Source organism: Oncorhynchus clarkii, unplaced genomic scaffold (assembly GCF_045791955.1).
Source record: "Oncorhynchus clarkii lewisi isolate Uvic-CL-2024 unplaced genomic scaffold, UVic_Ocla_1.0 unplaced_contig_464_pilon_pilon, whole genome shotgun sequence".
Classification (NCBI taxonomy): Eukaryota; Metazoa; Chordata; class Actinopteri; order Salmoniformes; family Salmonidae; genus Oncorhynchus; species Oncorhynchus clarkii.
In genome coordinates, this window is record NW_027257926.1 from 105,810 (window position 1) to 122,500 (window position 16,691).

At 45.9% G+C, this 16,691-nt stretch overlaps 1 protein-coding gene across 1 annotated transcript in view; it reads right to left on the reverse strand.

The window, feature by feature from the left end:
- LOC139393666 (protein kinase C beta type-like) overlaps positions 1-16,691 on the reverse strand; it is an 81,273-nt gene that overhangs the window by 30,289 nt on the left and 34,293 nt on the right. Inside the window, exon 5 of the mRNA XM_071142007.1 lies at positions 11,361-11,489. Within this exon, the coding sequence (XP_070998108.1) occupies positions 11,361-11,489 (129 nt within the window). The remainder of the gene's footprint in view (positions 1-11,360; positions 11,490-16,691) is intronic.

Genomic DNA, 16,691 nt, shown 5'->3' on the forward strand with positions numbered 1-16,691 from the left:
AGTGTCCTAAATCTAGGAGACATATTTAACAAGGTGTTTAAGTGTCCTAAATCTAGGAGACATATTTAACCAGGTGTTTAAGTGTCCTAAATCTAGGAGACATATTTAACAAGGTGTTTAAGTGTCCTAAATCTAGGAGACATGTTTAACCAGGTGTTTAAGTGTCTGTCCTAAATCTAGGAGACATATTTAACCAGGTGTTTAAGTGTCCTAAATCTAGGAGACATGTTTAACAAGGTGTTTAAGTGTCCTAAATCTAGGAGACATATTTAACAAGGTGTTTAAGTGTCCTAAATCTAGGAGACATGTTTAACCAGGTGTTTAAGTGTCCTAAATCTAGGAGACATGTTTAACCAGGTGTTTAAGTGTCCTAAATCTAGGAGACATGTTTAACAAGGTGTTTAAGTGTCCTAAATCTAGGAGACATGTTTAACAAGGTGTTTAAGTGTCCTAAATCTAGGAGACATGTTTAACCAGGTGTTTAAGTGTCCTAAATCTAGGAGACATATTTAACAAGGTGTTTAAGTGTCCTAAATCTAGGAGACATGTTTAACCAGGTGTTTAAGTGTCCTAAATCTAGGAGACATGTTTAACAAGGTGTTTAAGTGTCCTAAATCTAGGAGACATGTTTAACCAGGTGTTTATGTGTCCTAAATCTAGGAGACATATTTAACAAGGTGTTTAAGTGTCCTAAATCTAGGAGACATATTTAACAAGGTGTTTAAGTGTCCTAAATCTAGGAGACATGTTTAACAAGGTGTTTAAGTGTCTGTCCTAAATCTAGGAGACATGTTTAACCAGCTGTTTATGTGTCCTAAATCTAGGAGACATATTTAACAAGGTGTTTAAGTGTCCTAAATCTAGGAGACATGTTTAACAAGGTGTTTAAGTGTCTGTCCTAAATCTAGGAGACATATTTAACAAGGTGTTTAAGTGTCTGTCCTAAATCTAGGAGACATATTTAACCAGGTGTTTAAGTGTCCTAAATCTAGGAGACATATTTAACAAGGTGTTTAAGTGTCCTAAATCTAGGAGACATATTTAACAAGGTGTTTAAGTGTCCTAAATCTAGGAGACATATTTAACAAGGTGTTTAAGTGTCCTAAATCTAGGAGACATATTTAACAAGGTGTTTAAGTGTCCTAAATCTAGGAGACATATTTAACAAGGTGTTTAAGTGTCCTAAATCTAGGAGACATATTTAACAAGGTGTTTAAGTGTCCTAAATCTAGGAGACATATTTAACAAGGTGTTTAAGTGTCCTAAATCTAGGAGACATATTTAACAAGGTGTTTAAGTGTCCTAAATCTAGGAGACATATTTAACAAGGTGTTTAAGTGTCCTAAATCTAGGAGACATATTTAACAAGGTGTTTAAGTGTCCTAAATCTAGGAGACATATTTAACAAGGTGTTTAAGTGTCCTAAATCTAGGAGACATGTTTAACCAGGTGTTTAAGTGTCCTAAATCTAGGAGACATATTTAACAAGGTGTTTAAGTGTCCTAAATCTAGGAGACATATTTAACAAGGTGTTTATGTGTCCTAAATCTAGGAGACATATTTAACAAGGTGTTTAAGTGTCCTAAATCTAGGAGACATATTTAACAAGGTGTTTAAGTGTCCTAAATCTAGGAGACATGTTTAACCAGGTGTTTAAGTGTCTGTCCTAAATCTAGGAGACATATTTAACCAGGTGTTTAAGTGTCCTAAATCTAGGAGACATGTTTAACCAGGTGTTTAAGTGTCCTAAATCTAGGAGACATGTTTAACAAGGTGTTTAAGTGTCCTAAATCTAGGAGACATGTTTAACAAGGTGTTTGAGTGTCCTAAATCTAGGAGACATATTTAACCAGGTGTTTAAGTGTCCTAAATCTAGGAGACATATTTAACAAGGTGTTTAAGTGTCCTAAATCTAGGAGACATGTTTAACAAGGTGTTTAAGTGTCTGTCCTAAATCTAGGAGACATGTTTAACCAGGTGTTTAAGTGTCCTAAATCTAGGAGACATGTTTAACCAGGTGTTTAAGTGTCCTAAATCTAGGAGACATATTTAACAAGGTGTTTAAGTGTCCTAAATCTAGGAGACACAAGGTGTTTAAGTGTCTGTCCTAAATCTAGGAGACATATTTAACAAGGTGTTTAAGTGTCCTAAATCTAGGAGACATATTTAACAAGGTGTTTAAGTGTCCTAAATCTAGGAGACATATTTAACAAGGTGTTTAAGTGTCCTAAATCTAGGAGACATATTTAACAAGGTGTTTAAGTGTCCTAAATCTAGGAGACATATTTAACAAGGTGTTTAAGTGTCCTAAATCTAGGAGACATATTTAACAAGGTGTTTAAGTGTCCTAAATCTAGGAGACATATTTAACAAGGTGTTTAAGTGTCCTAAATCTAGGAGACATATTTAACAAGGTGTTTAAGTGTCCTAAATCTAGGAGACATATTTAACAAGGTGTTTAAGTGTCCTAAATCTAGGAGACATATTTAACAAGGTGTTTAAGTGTCCTAAATCTAGGAGACATATTTAACAAGGTGTTTAAGTGTCCTAAATCTAGGAGACATGTTTAACCAGGTGTTTAAGTGTCCTAAATCTAGGAGACATATTTAACAAGGTGTTTAAGTGTCCTAAATCTAGGAGACATATTTAACAAGGTGTTTATGTGTCCTAAATCTAGGAGACATATTTAACAAGGTGTTTAAGTGTCCTAAATCTAGGAGACATATTTAACAAGGTGTTTAAGTGTCCTAAATCTAGGAGACATGTTTAACCAGGTGTTTAAGTGTCTGTCCTAAATCTAGGAGACATATTTAACCAGGTGTTTAAGTGTCCTAAATCTAGGAGACATGTTTAACCAGGTGTTTAAGTGTCCTAAATCTAGGAGACATGTTTAACAAGGTGTTTAAGTGTCCTAAATCTAGGAGACATGTTTAACAAGGTGTTTGAGTGTCCTAAATCTAGGAGACATATTTAACCAGGTGTTTAAGTGTCCTAAATCTAGGAGACATATTTAACAAGGTGTTTAAGTGTCCTAAATCTAGGAGACATGTTTAACAAGGTGTTTAAGTGTCTGTCCTAAATCTAGGAGACATGTTTAACCAGGTGTTTAAGTGTCCTAAATCTAGGAGACATGTTTAACCAGGTGTTTAAGTGTCCTAAATCTAGGAGACATATTTAACAAGGTGTTTAAGTGTCCTAAATCTAGGAGACACAAGGTGTTTAAGTGTCTGTCCTAAATCTAGGAGACATATTTAACAAGGTGTTTAAGTGTCCTAAATCTAGGAGACATATTTAACAAGGTGTTTAAGTGTCCTAAATCTAGGAGACATGTTTAACAAGGTGTTTAAGTGTCCTAAATCTAGGAGACATATTTAACAAGGTGTTTAAGTGTCCTAAATCTAGGAGACATGTTTAACAAGGTGTTTAAGTGTCTGTCCTAAATCTAGGAGACATATTTAACAAGGTGTTTAAGTGTCCTAAATCTAGGAGACATATTTAACAAGGTGTTTAAGTGTCTGTCCTAAATCTAGGAGACATATTTAACAAGGTGTTTAAGTGTCTGTCCTAAATCTAGGAGACATATTTAACAAGGTGTTTAAGTGTCCTAAATCTAGGAGACATATTTAACCAGGTGTTTAAGTGTCCTAAATCTAGGAGACATGTTTAACAAGGTGTTTAAGTGTCCTAAATCTAGGAGACATATTTAACCAGGTGTTTAAGTGTCCTAAATCTAGGAGACATGTTTAACCAGGTGTTTAAGTGTCTGTCCTAAATCTAGGAGACATATTTAACAAGGTGTTTAAGTGTCCTAAATCTAGGAGACATGTTTAACCAGGTGTTTAAGTGTCCTAAATCTAGGAGACATATTTAACAAGGTGTTTAAGTGTCTGTCCTAAATCTAGGAGACATATTTAACAAGGTGTTTAAGTGTCTGTCCTAAATCTAGGAGACATATTTAACAAGGTGTTTAAGTGTCTGTCCTAAATCTAGGAGACATATTTAACAAGGTGTTTAAGTGTCTGTCCTAAATCTAGGAGACATATTTAACAAGGTGTTTAAGTGTCCTAAATCTAGGAGACATATTTAACCAGGTGTTTAAGTGTCCTAAATCTAGGAGACAAGGTGTTTAAGTGTCCTAAATCTAGGAGACATATTTAACCAGGTGTTTAAGTGTCCTAAATCTAGGAGACATGTTTAACCAGGTGTTTAAGTGTCTGTCCTAAATCTAGGAGACATATTTAACAAGGTGTTTAAGTGTCCTAAATCTAGGAGACATATTTAACAAGGTGTTTAAGTGTCCTAAATCTAGGAGACATATTTAACAAGGTGTTTAAGTGTCTGTCCTAAATCTAGGAGACATATTTAACAAGGTGTTTAAGTGTCCTAAATCTAGGAGACATATTTAACAAGGTGTTTAAGTGTCCTAAATCTAGGAGACATATTTAACAAGGTGTTTAAGTGTCCTAAATCTAGGAGACATATTTAACAAGGTGTTTAAGTGTCCTAAATCTAGGAGACAAATTTAACAAGGTGTTTAAGTGTCCTAAATCTAGGAGACATATTTAACAAGGTGTTTAAGTGTCCTAAATCTAGGAGACATATTTAACAAGGTGTTTAAGTGTCCTAAATCTAGGAGACATATTTAACAAGGTGTTTAAGTGTCCTAAATCTAGGAGACATATTTAACAAGGTGTTTAAGTGTCCTAAATCTAGGAGACATATTTAACAAGGTGTTTAAGTGTCCTAAATCTAGGAGACATGTTTAACAAGGTGTTTAAGTGTCCTAAATCTAGGAGACATATTTAACAAGGTGTTTAAGTGTCCTAAATCTAGGAGACATATTTAACAAGGTGTTTAAGTGTCCTAAATCTAGGAGACATGTTTAACCAGGTGTTTAAGTGTCCTAAATCTAGGAGACATATTTAACAAGGTGTTTAAGTGTCTGTCCTAAATCTAGGAGACATGTTTAACAAGGTGTTTAAGTGTCCTAAATCTAGGAGACATGTTTAACAAGGTGTTTAAGTGTCTGTCCTAAATCTAGGACACATGTTTAACAAGGTGTTTAAGTGTCCTAAATCTAGGAGACATGTTTAACAAGGTGTTTATGTGTCCTAAATCTAGGAGACATATTTAACAAGGTGTTTAAGTGTCCTAAATCTAGGAGACATATTTAACAAGGTGTTTAAGTGTCCTAAATCTAGGAGACATGTTTAACAAGGTGTTTAAGTGTCCTAAATCTAGGAGACATGTTTAACAAGGTGTTTAAGTGTCCTAAATCTAGGAGACATGTTTAACAAGGTGTTTAAGTGTCCTAAATCTAGGAGACATGTTTAACAAGGTGTTTAAGTGTCCTAAATCTAGGAGACATATTTAACCAGGTGTTTAAGTGTCCTAAATCTAGGAGACATATTTAACAAGGTGTTTAAGTGTCCTAAATCTAGGAGACATATTTAACAAGGTGTTTAAGTGTCCTAAATCTAGGAGACATATTTAACAAGGTGTTTAAGTGTCCTAAATCTAGGAGACATATTTAACAAGGTGTTTAAGTGTCCTAAATCTAGGAGACATATTTAACAAGGTGTTTAAGTGTCCTAAATCTAGGAGACATGTTTAACAAGGTGTTTCAGTGTCCTAAATCTAGGAGACATATTTAACAAGGTGTTTCAGTGTCTGTCCTAAATCTAGGAGACATGTTTAACAAGGTGTTTAAGTGTCTGTCCTAAATCTAGGAGACATGTTTAACCAGGTGTTTAAGTGTCCTAAATCTAGGAGACATATTTAACAAGGTGTTTAAGTGTCCTAAATCTAGGAGACATGTTTAACAAGGTGTTTAAGTGTCCTAAATCTAGGAGACATATTTAAGAAGGTGTTTAAGTGTCCTAAATCTAGGAGACATATTTAACAAGGTGTTTAAGTGTCCTAAATCTAGGAGACATGTTTAACAAGGTGTTTCAGTGTCCTAAATCTAGGAGACATATTTAACAAGGTGTTTAAGTGTCTGTCCTAAATCTAGGAGACATGTTTAACCAGGTGTTTAAGTGTCCTAAATCTAGGAGACATGTTTAACCAGGTGTTTAAGTGTCTGTCCTAAATCTAGGAGACATGTTTAACAAGGTGTTTAAGTGTCCTAAATCTAGGAGACATATTTAACAAGGTGTTTAAGTGTCCTAAATCTAGGAGACATATTTAACAAGGTGTTTAAGTGTCCTAAATCTAGGAGACATGTTTAACAAGGTGTTTAAGTGTCCTAAATCTAGGAGACATATTTAACAAGGTGTTTAAGTGTCCTAAATCTAGGAGACATGTTTAACAAGGTGTTTAAGTGTCCTAAATCTAGGAGACATATTTAACAAGGTGTTTATGTGTCCTAAATCTAGGAGACATGTTTAACAAGGTGTTTAAGTGTCCTAAATCTAGGAGACATGTTTAACAAGGTGTTTAAGTGTCCTAAATCTAGGAGACATATTTAACAAGGTGTTTAAGTGTCCTAAATCTAGGAGACATATTTAACAAGGTGTTTAAGTGTCCTAAATCTAGGAGACATGTTTAACAATGTGTTTAAGTGTCCTAAATCTAGGAGACATATTTAACAAGGTGTTTAAGTGTCCTAAATCTAGGAGACATGTTTAACAAGGTGTTTAAGTGTCCTAAATCTAGGAGACATATTTAACAAGGTGTTTAAGTGTCTGTCCTAAATCTAGGAGACATGTTTAACCAGGTGTTTAAGTGTCTGTCCTAAATCTAGGAGACATATTTAACAAGGTGTTTAAGTGTCCTAAATCTAGGAGACATATTTAACAAGGTGTTTAAGTGTCTGTCCTAAATCTAGGAGACATATTTAACAAGGTGTTTAAGTGTCTGTCCTAAATCTAGGAGACATGTTTAACCAGGTGTTTAAGTGTCTGTCCTAAATCTAGGAGACATATTTAACAAGGTGTTTAAGTGTCTGTCCTAAATCTAGGAGACATGTTTAACCAGGTGTTTAAGTGTCTGTCCTAAATCTAGGAGACATGTTTAACAAGGTGTTTAAGTGTCCTAAATCTAGGAGACATGTTTAACCAGGTGTTTAAGTGTCCTAAATCTAGGAGACATGTTTAACCAGGTGTTTAAGTGTCCTAAATCTAGGAGACATGTTTAACCAGGTGTTTAAGTGTCCTAAATCTAGGAGACATGTTTAACAAGGTGTTTAAGTGTCCTAAATCTAGGAGACATATTTAACAAGGTGTTTAAGTGTCCTAAATCTAGGAGACATATTTAACAAGGTGTTTAAGTGTCCTAAATCTAGGAGACATATTTAACCAGGTGTTTAAGTGTCCTAAATCTAGGAGACATGTTTAACAAGGTGTTTAAGTGTCCTAAATCTAGGAGACATATTTAACAAGGTGTTTAAGTGTCCTAAATCTAGGAGACATATTTAACCAGGTGTTTAAGTGTCCTAAATCTAGGAGACATGTTTAACAAGGTGTTTAAGTGTCTGTCCTAAATCTAGGAGACATGTTTAACAAGGTGTTTAAGTGTCCTAAATCTAGGAGACATATTTAACAAGGTGTTTAAGTGCCTGTCCTAAATCTAGGAGACATATTTAACAAGGTGTTTAAGTGTCCTAAATCTAGGAGACATATTTAACAAGGTGTTTAAGTGTCCTAAATCTAGGAGACATGTTTAACAAGGTGTTTAAGTGTCCTAAATCTAGGAGACATATTTAACAAGGTGTTTAAGTGTCTGTCCTAAATCTAGGAGACATATTTAACAAGGTGTTTAAGTGTCTGTCCTAAATCTAGGAGACATGTTTAACAAGGTGTTTAAGTGTCCTAAATCTAGGAGACATGTTTAACCAGGTGTTTAAGTGTCTGTCCTAAATCTAGGAGACATATTTAACAAGGTGTTTAAGTGTCTGTCCTAAATCTAGGAGACATGTTTAACCAGGTGTTTAAGTGTCTGTCCTAAATCTAGGAGACATATTTAACAAGGTGTTTAAGTGTCTGTCCTAAATCTAGGAGACATATTTAACAAGGCTTTTAAGTGTCCTAAATCTAGGAGACATATTTAACAAGGTGTTTAAGTGTCCTAAATCTAGGAGACATATTTAACAAGGTGTTTAAGTGTCCTAAATCTAGGAGACATGTTTAACCAGGTGTTTAAGTGTCCTAAATCTAGGAGACATGTTTAACAAGGTGTTTAAGTGTCTGTCCTAAATCTAGGAGACATGTTTAACCAGGTGTTTAAGTGTCCTAAATCTAGGAGACATATTTAACAAGGTGTTTAAGTGTCCTAAATCTAGGAGACATATTTAACAAGGTGTTTAAGTGTCCTAAATCTAGGAGACATGTTTAACAAGGTGTTTAAGTGTCTGTCCTAAATCTAGGAGACATGTTTAACCAGGTGTTTAAGTGTCCTAAATCTAGGAGACATATTTAACAAGGTGTTTAAGTGTCCTAAATCTAGGAGACATATTTAACAAGGTGTTTAAGTGTCCTAAATCTAGGAGACATGTTTAACAAGGTGTTTAAGTGTCTGTCCTAAATCTATGAGACATGTTTAACAAGGTGTTTAAGTGTCCTAAATCTAGGAGACATGTTTAACCAGGTGTTTAAGTGTCCTAAATCTAGGAGACATGTTTAACAAGGTGTTTAAGTGTCCTAATCTACCTCCATACTTCCATTCGTTTAGAATAAAAACCCCGGTACTGTTACCTTCAAATCAAATCTAATTTATTTATATAGCCCTTCGTACATCAGCTGATATCTCAAAGTGCTGTACAGAAACCCAGCCTAAAACCCCAAACAGCAAGCAATGCAGGTGTAGAAGCACGGTGGCTAGGAAAAACTCCCTAGAAAGGCCAGAACCTAGGAAGAAACCTAGAGAGGAACCAGGCTATGTGGGGTGGCCAGTCCTCTTCTGGCTGTGCCGGGTGGAGATTAGAAACCTAGAGAGGAATCAGGCTATGAGGGGTGGCCAGTCCTCTTCTGGCTGTGCCGGGTGGAGATTAGAAACCTAGAGAGGAATCAGGCTATGTGGGGTGGCCAGTCCTCTTCTGGCTGTGCCGGGTGGAGATTAGAAACCTAGAGAGGAACCAGGCTATGAGAGGTGGCCAGTCAGGCTATGAGGGGTGGCCAGTCTGGGGGGTAGGGGCTGTTCATGAAAACATCCCCTTTCCACAGTGGCTTCCCATTAGTTTGCAGCCCAAACGGTTCGGACTCTACCAAACAAACTGTGGCACATGGATGATACAGACTTCAGATGAGTCTCCTGGGGGTCGTAGAGCTAAACGGAGAACACAGAGTCTCCCCTTTCCGTTTCAGTAGGTCAAACTGTTCGGAGAACACAGCCGTGTTCCTCAGAGTCTCCCCTTTCCATTTCGGTAGGTCAAACTGTTCGGAGAACACAGCCGTGTTCCTCAGAGTCTCCCCTTTCCATTTCGGTAGGTCAAACTGTTCGGAGAACACAGCCGTGTTCCTCAGAGTCTCCCCTTTCCATTTCGGTAGGTCAAACTGTTCGGAGAACACAGCCGTGTTCCTCAGAGTCTCCCCTTTCCATTTCGGTAGGTCAAACTGTTCGGAGAACACAGCCGTGTTCCTCAGAGTCTCCCCTTTCCATTTCGGTAGGTCAAACTGTTCGGAGAACACAGCCGTGTTCCTCAGAGTCTCCCCTTTCCATTTCAGTAGGTCAAACTGTTCGGAGAACACAGCCGTGTTCCTCAGAGTCTCCCCTTTCCATTTCGGTAGGTCAAACTGTTCGGAGAACACAGCCGTGTTCCTCAGAGTCTCCCCTTTCCATTTCGGTAGGTCAAACTGTTCGGAGAACACAGCCGTGTTCCTCAGAGTCTCCCCTTTCCATTTCGGTAGGTCAAACTGTTCGGAGAACACAGCCGTGTTCCTCAGAGTCTCCCCTTTCCATTTCGGTAGGTCAAACTGTTCGGAGAACACAGCCGTGTTCCTCAGAGTCTCCCCTTTCCATTTCGGTAGGTCAAACTGTTCGGAGAACACAGCCGTGTTCCTCAGGGTCTCCCCTTTCCATTTCAGTAGGTCAAACTGTTCGGACACTACAGAAGTTTTCGGGATGTCTCAGACTGCTCTAACTCTGTCTCAGACTTCTCTAACTCTGTCTCAGACTTCTCTAACTCTGTCTCAGACTGCTCTAACTCTGTCTCAGACTGCTCTAACTCTGTCTCAGACTGCTCTAACTCTGTCTCAGACTGCTCTAACTCTGTCTCAGACTTCTCTAACTCTGTCTCAGACTTCTCTAACTCTGTCTCAGACTGCTCTACCTCTGTCTCAGACTTCTCTACCTCTGTCTCAGACTTCTCTAACTCTGTCTCAGACTTCTCTAACTCTGTCTCAGACTTCTCTAACTCTGTCTCAGACTTCTCTAACTCTGTCTCAGACTTCTCTAACTCTGTCTCAGACTGCTCTAACTCTGTCTCAGACTGCTCTAACTCTGTCTCAGACTTCTCTAACTCTGTCTCAGACTTCTCTAACTCTGTCTCAGACTTCTCTAACTCTGTCTCAGACTTCTCTAACTCTGTCTCAGACTGCTCTAACTCTGTCTCAGACTGCTCTAACTCCGTCTCAGACTGCTCTAACTCCGTCTCAGACTGCTCTAACTCCGTCTCAGACTGCTCTAACTCCGTCTCAGACTGCTCTAACTCCGTCTCAGACTGCCCTAACTCCGTCTCAGACTGCCCTAACTCCGTCTCAGACTGCTCTAACTCCGTCTCAGACTGCTCTAACTCCGTCTCAGACTGCTCTAACTCCGTCTCAGACTGCTCTAACTCCGTCTCAGACTGCTCTAACTCCGTCTCAGACTGCTCTAACTCCGTCTCAGACTGCTCTAACTCCGTCTCAGACTGCTCTAACTCTGCTCTAACGTCTCAGACTGCTCTAACTCCGTCTCAGACTGCTCTAACTCCGTCTCAGACTGCTCTAACTCCGTCTCAGACTGCTCTAACTCTGTCTCAGACTGCTCTACCTCTGTCACCTTTCACTGACGATGTGGAAGAGAGACACTGGCAGATGTTGTGGATTGAGAAGCAAACAAACAGATATCTCTAGTTTAAACAAAGATTCTGATCCAACGTAAACAAACAGATATCTCTAGTTTAAACAAAGATTCTGATCCAACGTAAACAAACAGATATCTCTAGTTTAAACAAAGATTCTGATCCAACGCAAACAAACAGATATCTCTAGTTTAAACAAAGATTCTGATCCAACGCAAACAAACAGATATCTCTAGTTTAAACATAGATTCTGATGGGGATTGTTTTTGTTATGGAATTTAGACTGATGCACTGGGCGAATCAATCCAGTCGAGGGGGTTAAATGATTTGCTGCAGGGAGTGTGTGTGTGTGTGTACTGACTGTAGACGGTGAGTTTGTTGTCCTTGATATCTGCTGTGATCTGGATGCGTCCTCTCCTCTCAGTGTGGTCCGTTCCACACAGACTGGGAACGTTGGCCACACACCGGTTGTGGATGTTCATCATACAATCTAGAGAGAGAGAGAGACACACACACACACACACACACACACACACACACACACACACACAGGTTGGGGGTCAATTCCATTTTCAATTCCAGTCAATTCAGAAATCAAACCAAATTCCAATCATTAATTTTCCTGATTGAAAACGTTAGAAAAGAGACATGTTGCACATATTTGCATTTCTCAAATATGGGAAGTCTCTGTCTGGGGGGGGGGCACCATGCTGTGGGGGGGGGCACCATGCTGTGGGGGGGGGCACCATGCTGTGGCTGAGAGGGGGGGGGGGGCACCATGCTGTGGCTGAGAGTCTCTGTCTGGGGGGGGGGCACCATGCTGTGGCTGAGAGTCTCTGTCTGGGGGGGGGGCACCATGCTGTGGCTGAGAGTCTCTGTCTGGGGGGGGGCACCATGCTGTGGCTGAGAGTCTCTGTCTGGGGGGGGGCACCATGCTGTGGCTGAGAGTCTCTGTCTGGGGGGGGGGCACCATGCTGTGGCTGAGAGTCTCTGTCTGGGGGGGGGGCACCATGCTGTGGCTGAGAGTCTCTGTCTGGGGGGGGGGCACCATGCTGTGGCTGAGAGTCTCTGTCTGGGGGGGGGGCACCATGCTGTGGCTGAGAGTCTCTGTCTGGGGGGGGGGGGGGCACCATGCTGTGGCTGAGAGTCTCTGTCTGGGGGGGGGCACCATGCTGTGGCTGAGAGTCTCTGTCTGGGGGGGGGGGGGGCACCATGCTGTGGCTGAGAGTCTCTGTCTGGGGGGGGGGGGCACCATGCTGTGGCTGAGAGTCTCTGTTTAGGGGGGGGGGGGGGGGCACCATGCTGTGGCTGAGAGTCTCTGTTTAGGGGGGGGGGGGGGGCACCATGCTGTGGCTGAGAGTCTCTGTCTGGGGGGGGGGGGGGGGGCACCATGCTGTGGCTGAGAGTCTCTGTCTGGGGGGGGGGCACACCATGCTGTGGCTGAGAGTCTCTGTCTGGGGGGGGGGGCACCATGCTGTGGCTGAGAGTCTCTGTCTGGGGGGGGGGGCACCATGCTGTGGCTGAGAGTCTCTGTCTGGGGGGGGGGGCACCATGCTGTGGCTGAGAGTCTCTGTCTGGGGGGGGGGGCACCATGCTGTGGCTGAGAGTCTCTGTCTGGGGGGGGGGCACCATGCTGTGGCTGAGAGTCTCTGTCTGGGGGGGGGGGGCACCATGCTGTGGCTGAGAGTCTCTGTCTGGGGGGGGGGGGGGGGGGGGGGGCACCATGCTGTGGCTGAGAGTCTCTGTTTGGGGGGGGGGGGGGGGGGCACCATGCTGTGGCTGAGAGTCTCTGTTTGCTGTGGGGGGGGGGGGGGCACCATGCTGTGGCTGAGAGTCTCTGTTTAGGGGGGGGGGGGGGCACCATGCTGTGGCTGAGAGTCTCTGTCTGGGGGGGGGGGCACCATGCTGTGGCTGAGAGTCTCTGTCTGGGGGGGGGGCACCATGCTGTGGCTGAGAGTCTCTGTCTGGGGGGGGGGGCACCATGCTGTGGCTGAGAGTCTCTGTCTGGGGGGGGGGGCACCATGCTGTGGCTGAGAGTCTCTGTCTGGGGGGGGGGGCACCATGCTGTGGCTGAGAGTCTCTGTCTGGGGGGGGGGGCACCATGCTGTGGCTGAGAGTCTCTGTCTGGGGGGGGGGCACCATGCTGTGGCTGAGAGTCTCTGTCTGGGGGGGGGGCACCATGCTGTGGCTGAGAGTCTCTGTCTGGGGGGGGGGGGGGGGCACCATGCTGTGGCTGAGAGTCTCTGTCTGGGGGGGGGCACCATGCTGTGGCTGAGAGTCTCTGTCTGGGGGGGGGGCACCATGCTGTGGCTGAGAGTCTCTGTCTGGGGGGGGGGCACCATGCTGTGGCTGAGAGTCTCTGTCTGGGGGGGGGCACCATGCTGTGGCTGAGAGTCTCTGTCTGGAGGGGGGGGGCACCATGCTGTGGCTGAGAGTCTCTGTCTGGAGGGGGGGGGGCACCATGCTGTGGCTGAGAGTCTCTGTTTAGTCTCTGGGGGGGGGGGGGGGCACCATGCTGTGGTTGAGAGTCTCTGTCTGGGGGGGGGGCACCATGCTGTGGCTGAGAGTCTCTGTCTGGAGGGGGGGGGCACCATGCTGTGGCTGAGAGTCTCTGTCTGGGGGGGGGGCACCATGCTGTGGCTGAGAGTCTCTGTCTGGGGGGGGGGCACCATGCTGTGGCTGAGAGTCTCTGTCTGGAGGGGGGGGGCACCATGCTGTGGCTGAGAGTCTCTGTCTGGAGGGGGGGGGGCACCATGCTGTGGCTGAGAGTCTCTGTTTAGGGGGGGGGGGGGGGCACCATGCTGTGGTTGAGAGTCTCTGTCTGGGGGTGGGGCACCATGCTGTGGCTGAGAGTCTCTGTCTGGAGGGGGGGGGCACCATGCTGTGGCTGAGAGTCTCTGTCTGGAGGGGGGGCACCATGCTGTGGCTGAGAGTCTCTGTCTGGGGGGGGGGGGGGCACCATGCTGTGGCTGAGAGTCTCTGTCTGGAGGGGGGGGGCACCATGCTGTGGCTGAGAGTCTCTGTCTGGGGGGGGGGCACCATGCTGTGGCTGAGAGTCTCTGTCTGGAGGGGGGGGGCACCATGCTGTGGCTGAGAGTCTCTGTCTGGAGGGGGGGCACCATGCTGTGGCTGAGAGTCTCTGTCTGGGGGGGGGGGGGGCACCATGCTGTGGCTGAGAGTCTCTGTCTGGAGGGGGGGGGGGCACCATGCTGTGGCTGAGAGTCTCTGTCTGGAGGGGGGGGGCACCATGCTGTGGCTGAGAGTCTCTGTCTGGAGGGGGGGCACCATGCTGTGGCTGAGAGTCTCTGTCTGGGGGGGGGGGGGCACCATGCTGTGGCTGAGAGTCTCTGTCTGGAGGGGGGGGGCACCATGCTGTGGCTGAGAGTCTCTGTCTGGAGGGGGGGGGGCACCATGCTGTGGCTGAGAGTCTCTGTCTGGGGGGGGGGGGCACCATGCTGTGGCTGAGAGTCTCTGTCTGGAGGGGGGGGGGCACCATGCTGTGGCTGAGGGGGGGGGGGGGGCACCATGCTGTGGCTGAGAGTCTCTGTCTGGGGGGGGGGGGGGGCACCATGCTGTGGCTGAGAGTCTCTGTCTGGAGAGGGGGGGGGGCACCATGCTGTGGCTGAGTCTCTGTCTGTTTAGGGGGGGGGGGGGGGCACCATGCTGTGGCTGAGAGTCTCTGTTTAGGGGGGGGGGGGGGCACCATGCTGTGGCTGAGAGTCTCTGTTTAGGGGGGGGGGGGGGCACCATGCTGTGGCTGAGAGTCTCTGTCTGGAGGGGGGGGGGCACCATGCTGTGGCTGAGAGTCTCTGTCTGGGGGGGGGGGCACCATGCTGTGGCTGAGAGTCTCTGTTTAGGGGGGGGGGGGGCACCATGCTGTGGCTGAGAGTCTCTGTTTAGGGGGGGGGGGGGGGGGGCACCATGCTGTGGCTGAGAGTCTCTGTCTAGGGGGGGGGGGGGGCACCATGCTGTGGCTGAGAGTCTCTGTTTAGGGGGGGGGGGGGGGGGGGAACTGTGCTGTGGCTGAGAGTCTCTGTTTAGGGGGGGGGGGGGGGGCACCATGCTGTGGCTGAGAGTCTCTGTTTAGGGGGGGGGGGGGGGGGGGGGGGAACTGTGCTGTGGCTGAGAGTCTCTGTTTAGGGGGGGGGGGGGGGGGGGGAACTGTGCTGTGGCTGAGAGTCTCTGTTTAGGGGGGGGGGGGGGCACCATGCTGTGGCTGAGAGTCTCTGTTTAGGGGGGGGGGGGGGAACTGTGCTGTGGCTGAGAGTCTCTGTTTAGGGGGGGGGCACTGTGCTGTGGCTGAGAGTCTCTGTTTAGGGGGGGGGGGGGGCACCATGCTGTGGCTGAGAGTCTCTGTTTAGGGGGGGGGGGGGGAACTGTGCTGTGGCTGAGAGTCTCTGTTTAGTCTCTGGGGGGGGGGGGGGGGCACCATGCTGTGGCTGAGAGTCTCTGTTTAGGGGGGGGGGGGGGAACTGTGCTGTGGCTGAGAGTCTCTGTTTAGGGGGGGGGGGGGGGGGGCACCATGCTGTGGCTGAGAGTCTCTGTTTAGGGGGGGGGGGGGGGAACTGTGCTGTGGCTGAGAGTCTCTGTTTAGGGGGGGGGGGGGGGGCACCATGCTGGGGGGGGGGGGGGGGGGGGAACTGTGCTGTGGCTGAGAGTCTCTGTTTAGGGGGGGGGCACTGTGCTGTGGCTGAGAGTCTCTGTTTAGGGGGGGGGCACTGTGCTGTGGCTGAGAGGGGGGGGGGCACCATGCTGTGGCTGAGAGTCTCTGTCTGGGGGGGGGCACCATGCTGTGGCTGAGAGTCTCTGTCTGGGGGGGGGCACCATGCTGTGGCTGAGAGGGGGGGGGGCACCATGCTGTGGCTGAGAGGGGGGGGGGCACTGTGCTGTGGCTGAGAGGGGGGGGGGCACTGTGCTGTGGCTGAGAGGGGGGGGGGCACTGTGCTGTGGCTGAGAGGGGGGGGGGGGGGGCACTGTGTTGTATCTACCCAGAGCTTAATGGATCTGTGGCCAATTAAACAAGATTTTAGTTCTGGTCTTTCTGGGATGAAGTTTGATGTAATGTATTGAAGTTCCCATTTCTGGCCACAAGGGGGCACTGTGTTACAGGGTAGGATAGTAGAGCTGCTGGACACCGAGCGTACAAAACATTAAGAACACCTGCTGTTTTCCATGACAGACCAAGTGAAAGCTATGATCCCTCATTGATGTCGCCTGTTAAATCTTCAGATCGGTGTTGATGAAGGGGAGGGGTTAAAGATGAAGGGGAGGGGTTCAAGATTAAGGGGAGGGGTTAAACATGAAGGGGGTGGGTTAAAGATGAAGGGGAGGGGTTAAATATTAAGGGGGAGGGGTTAAATATGAAGGGGAGGGGTTACATATGAAGGGGAGGAGTTATAGATGAAGGGGAGGGGTTCAAGATTACGGGGAGGGGTTAAACATGAAGGGGGTGGGTTAAAGATGAAGGGGAGGGGTTAAATATTAAGGGGGAGGGGTTAAAGATGAAGGGGAGGGGTTAAAGATGAAGGGGAGGAGACAGGGTAAAGATGGATGTTTAAGCCTGGAGGCCATTGAGACATGGAGTGTGTGCCATTCAGATTCAGAGGGTGAATGAGATAGAAAACTATTTAAGTGTCTTTGAACGGGGGGACGGTAGTAGGTGCCAGGCGCACCGGTTTGGGTCAAGAACTGC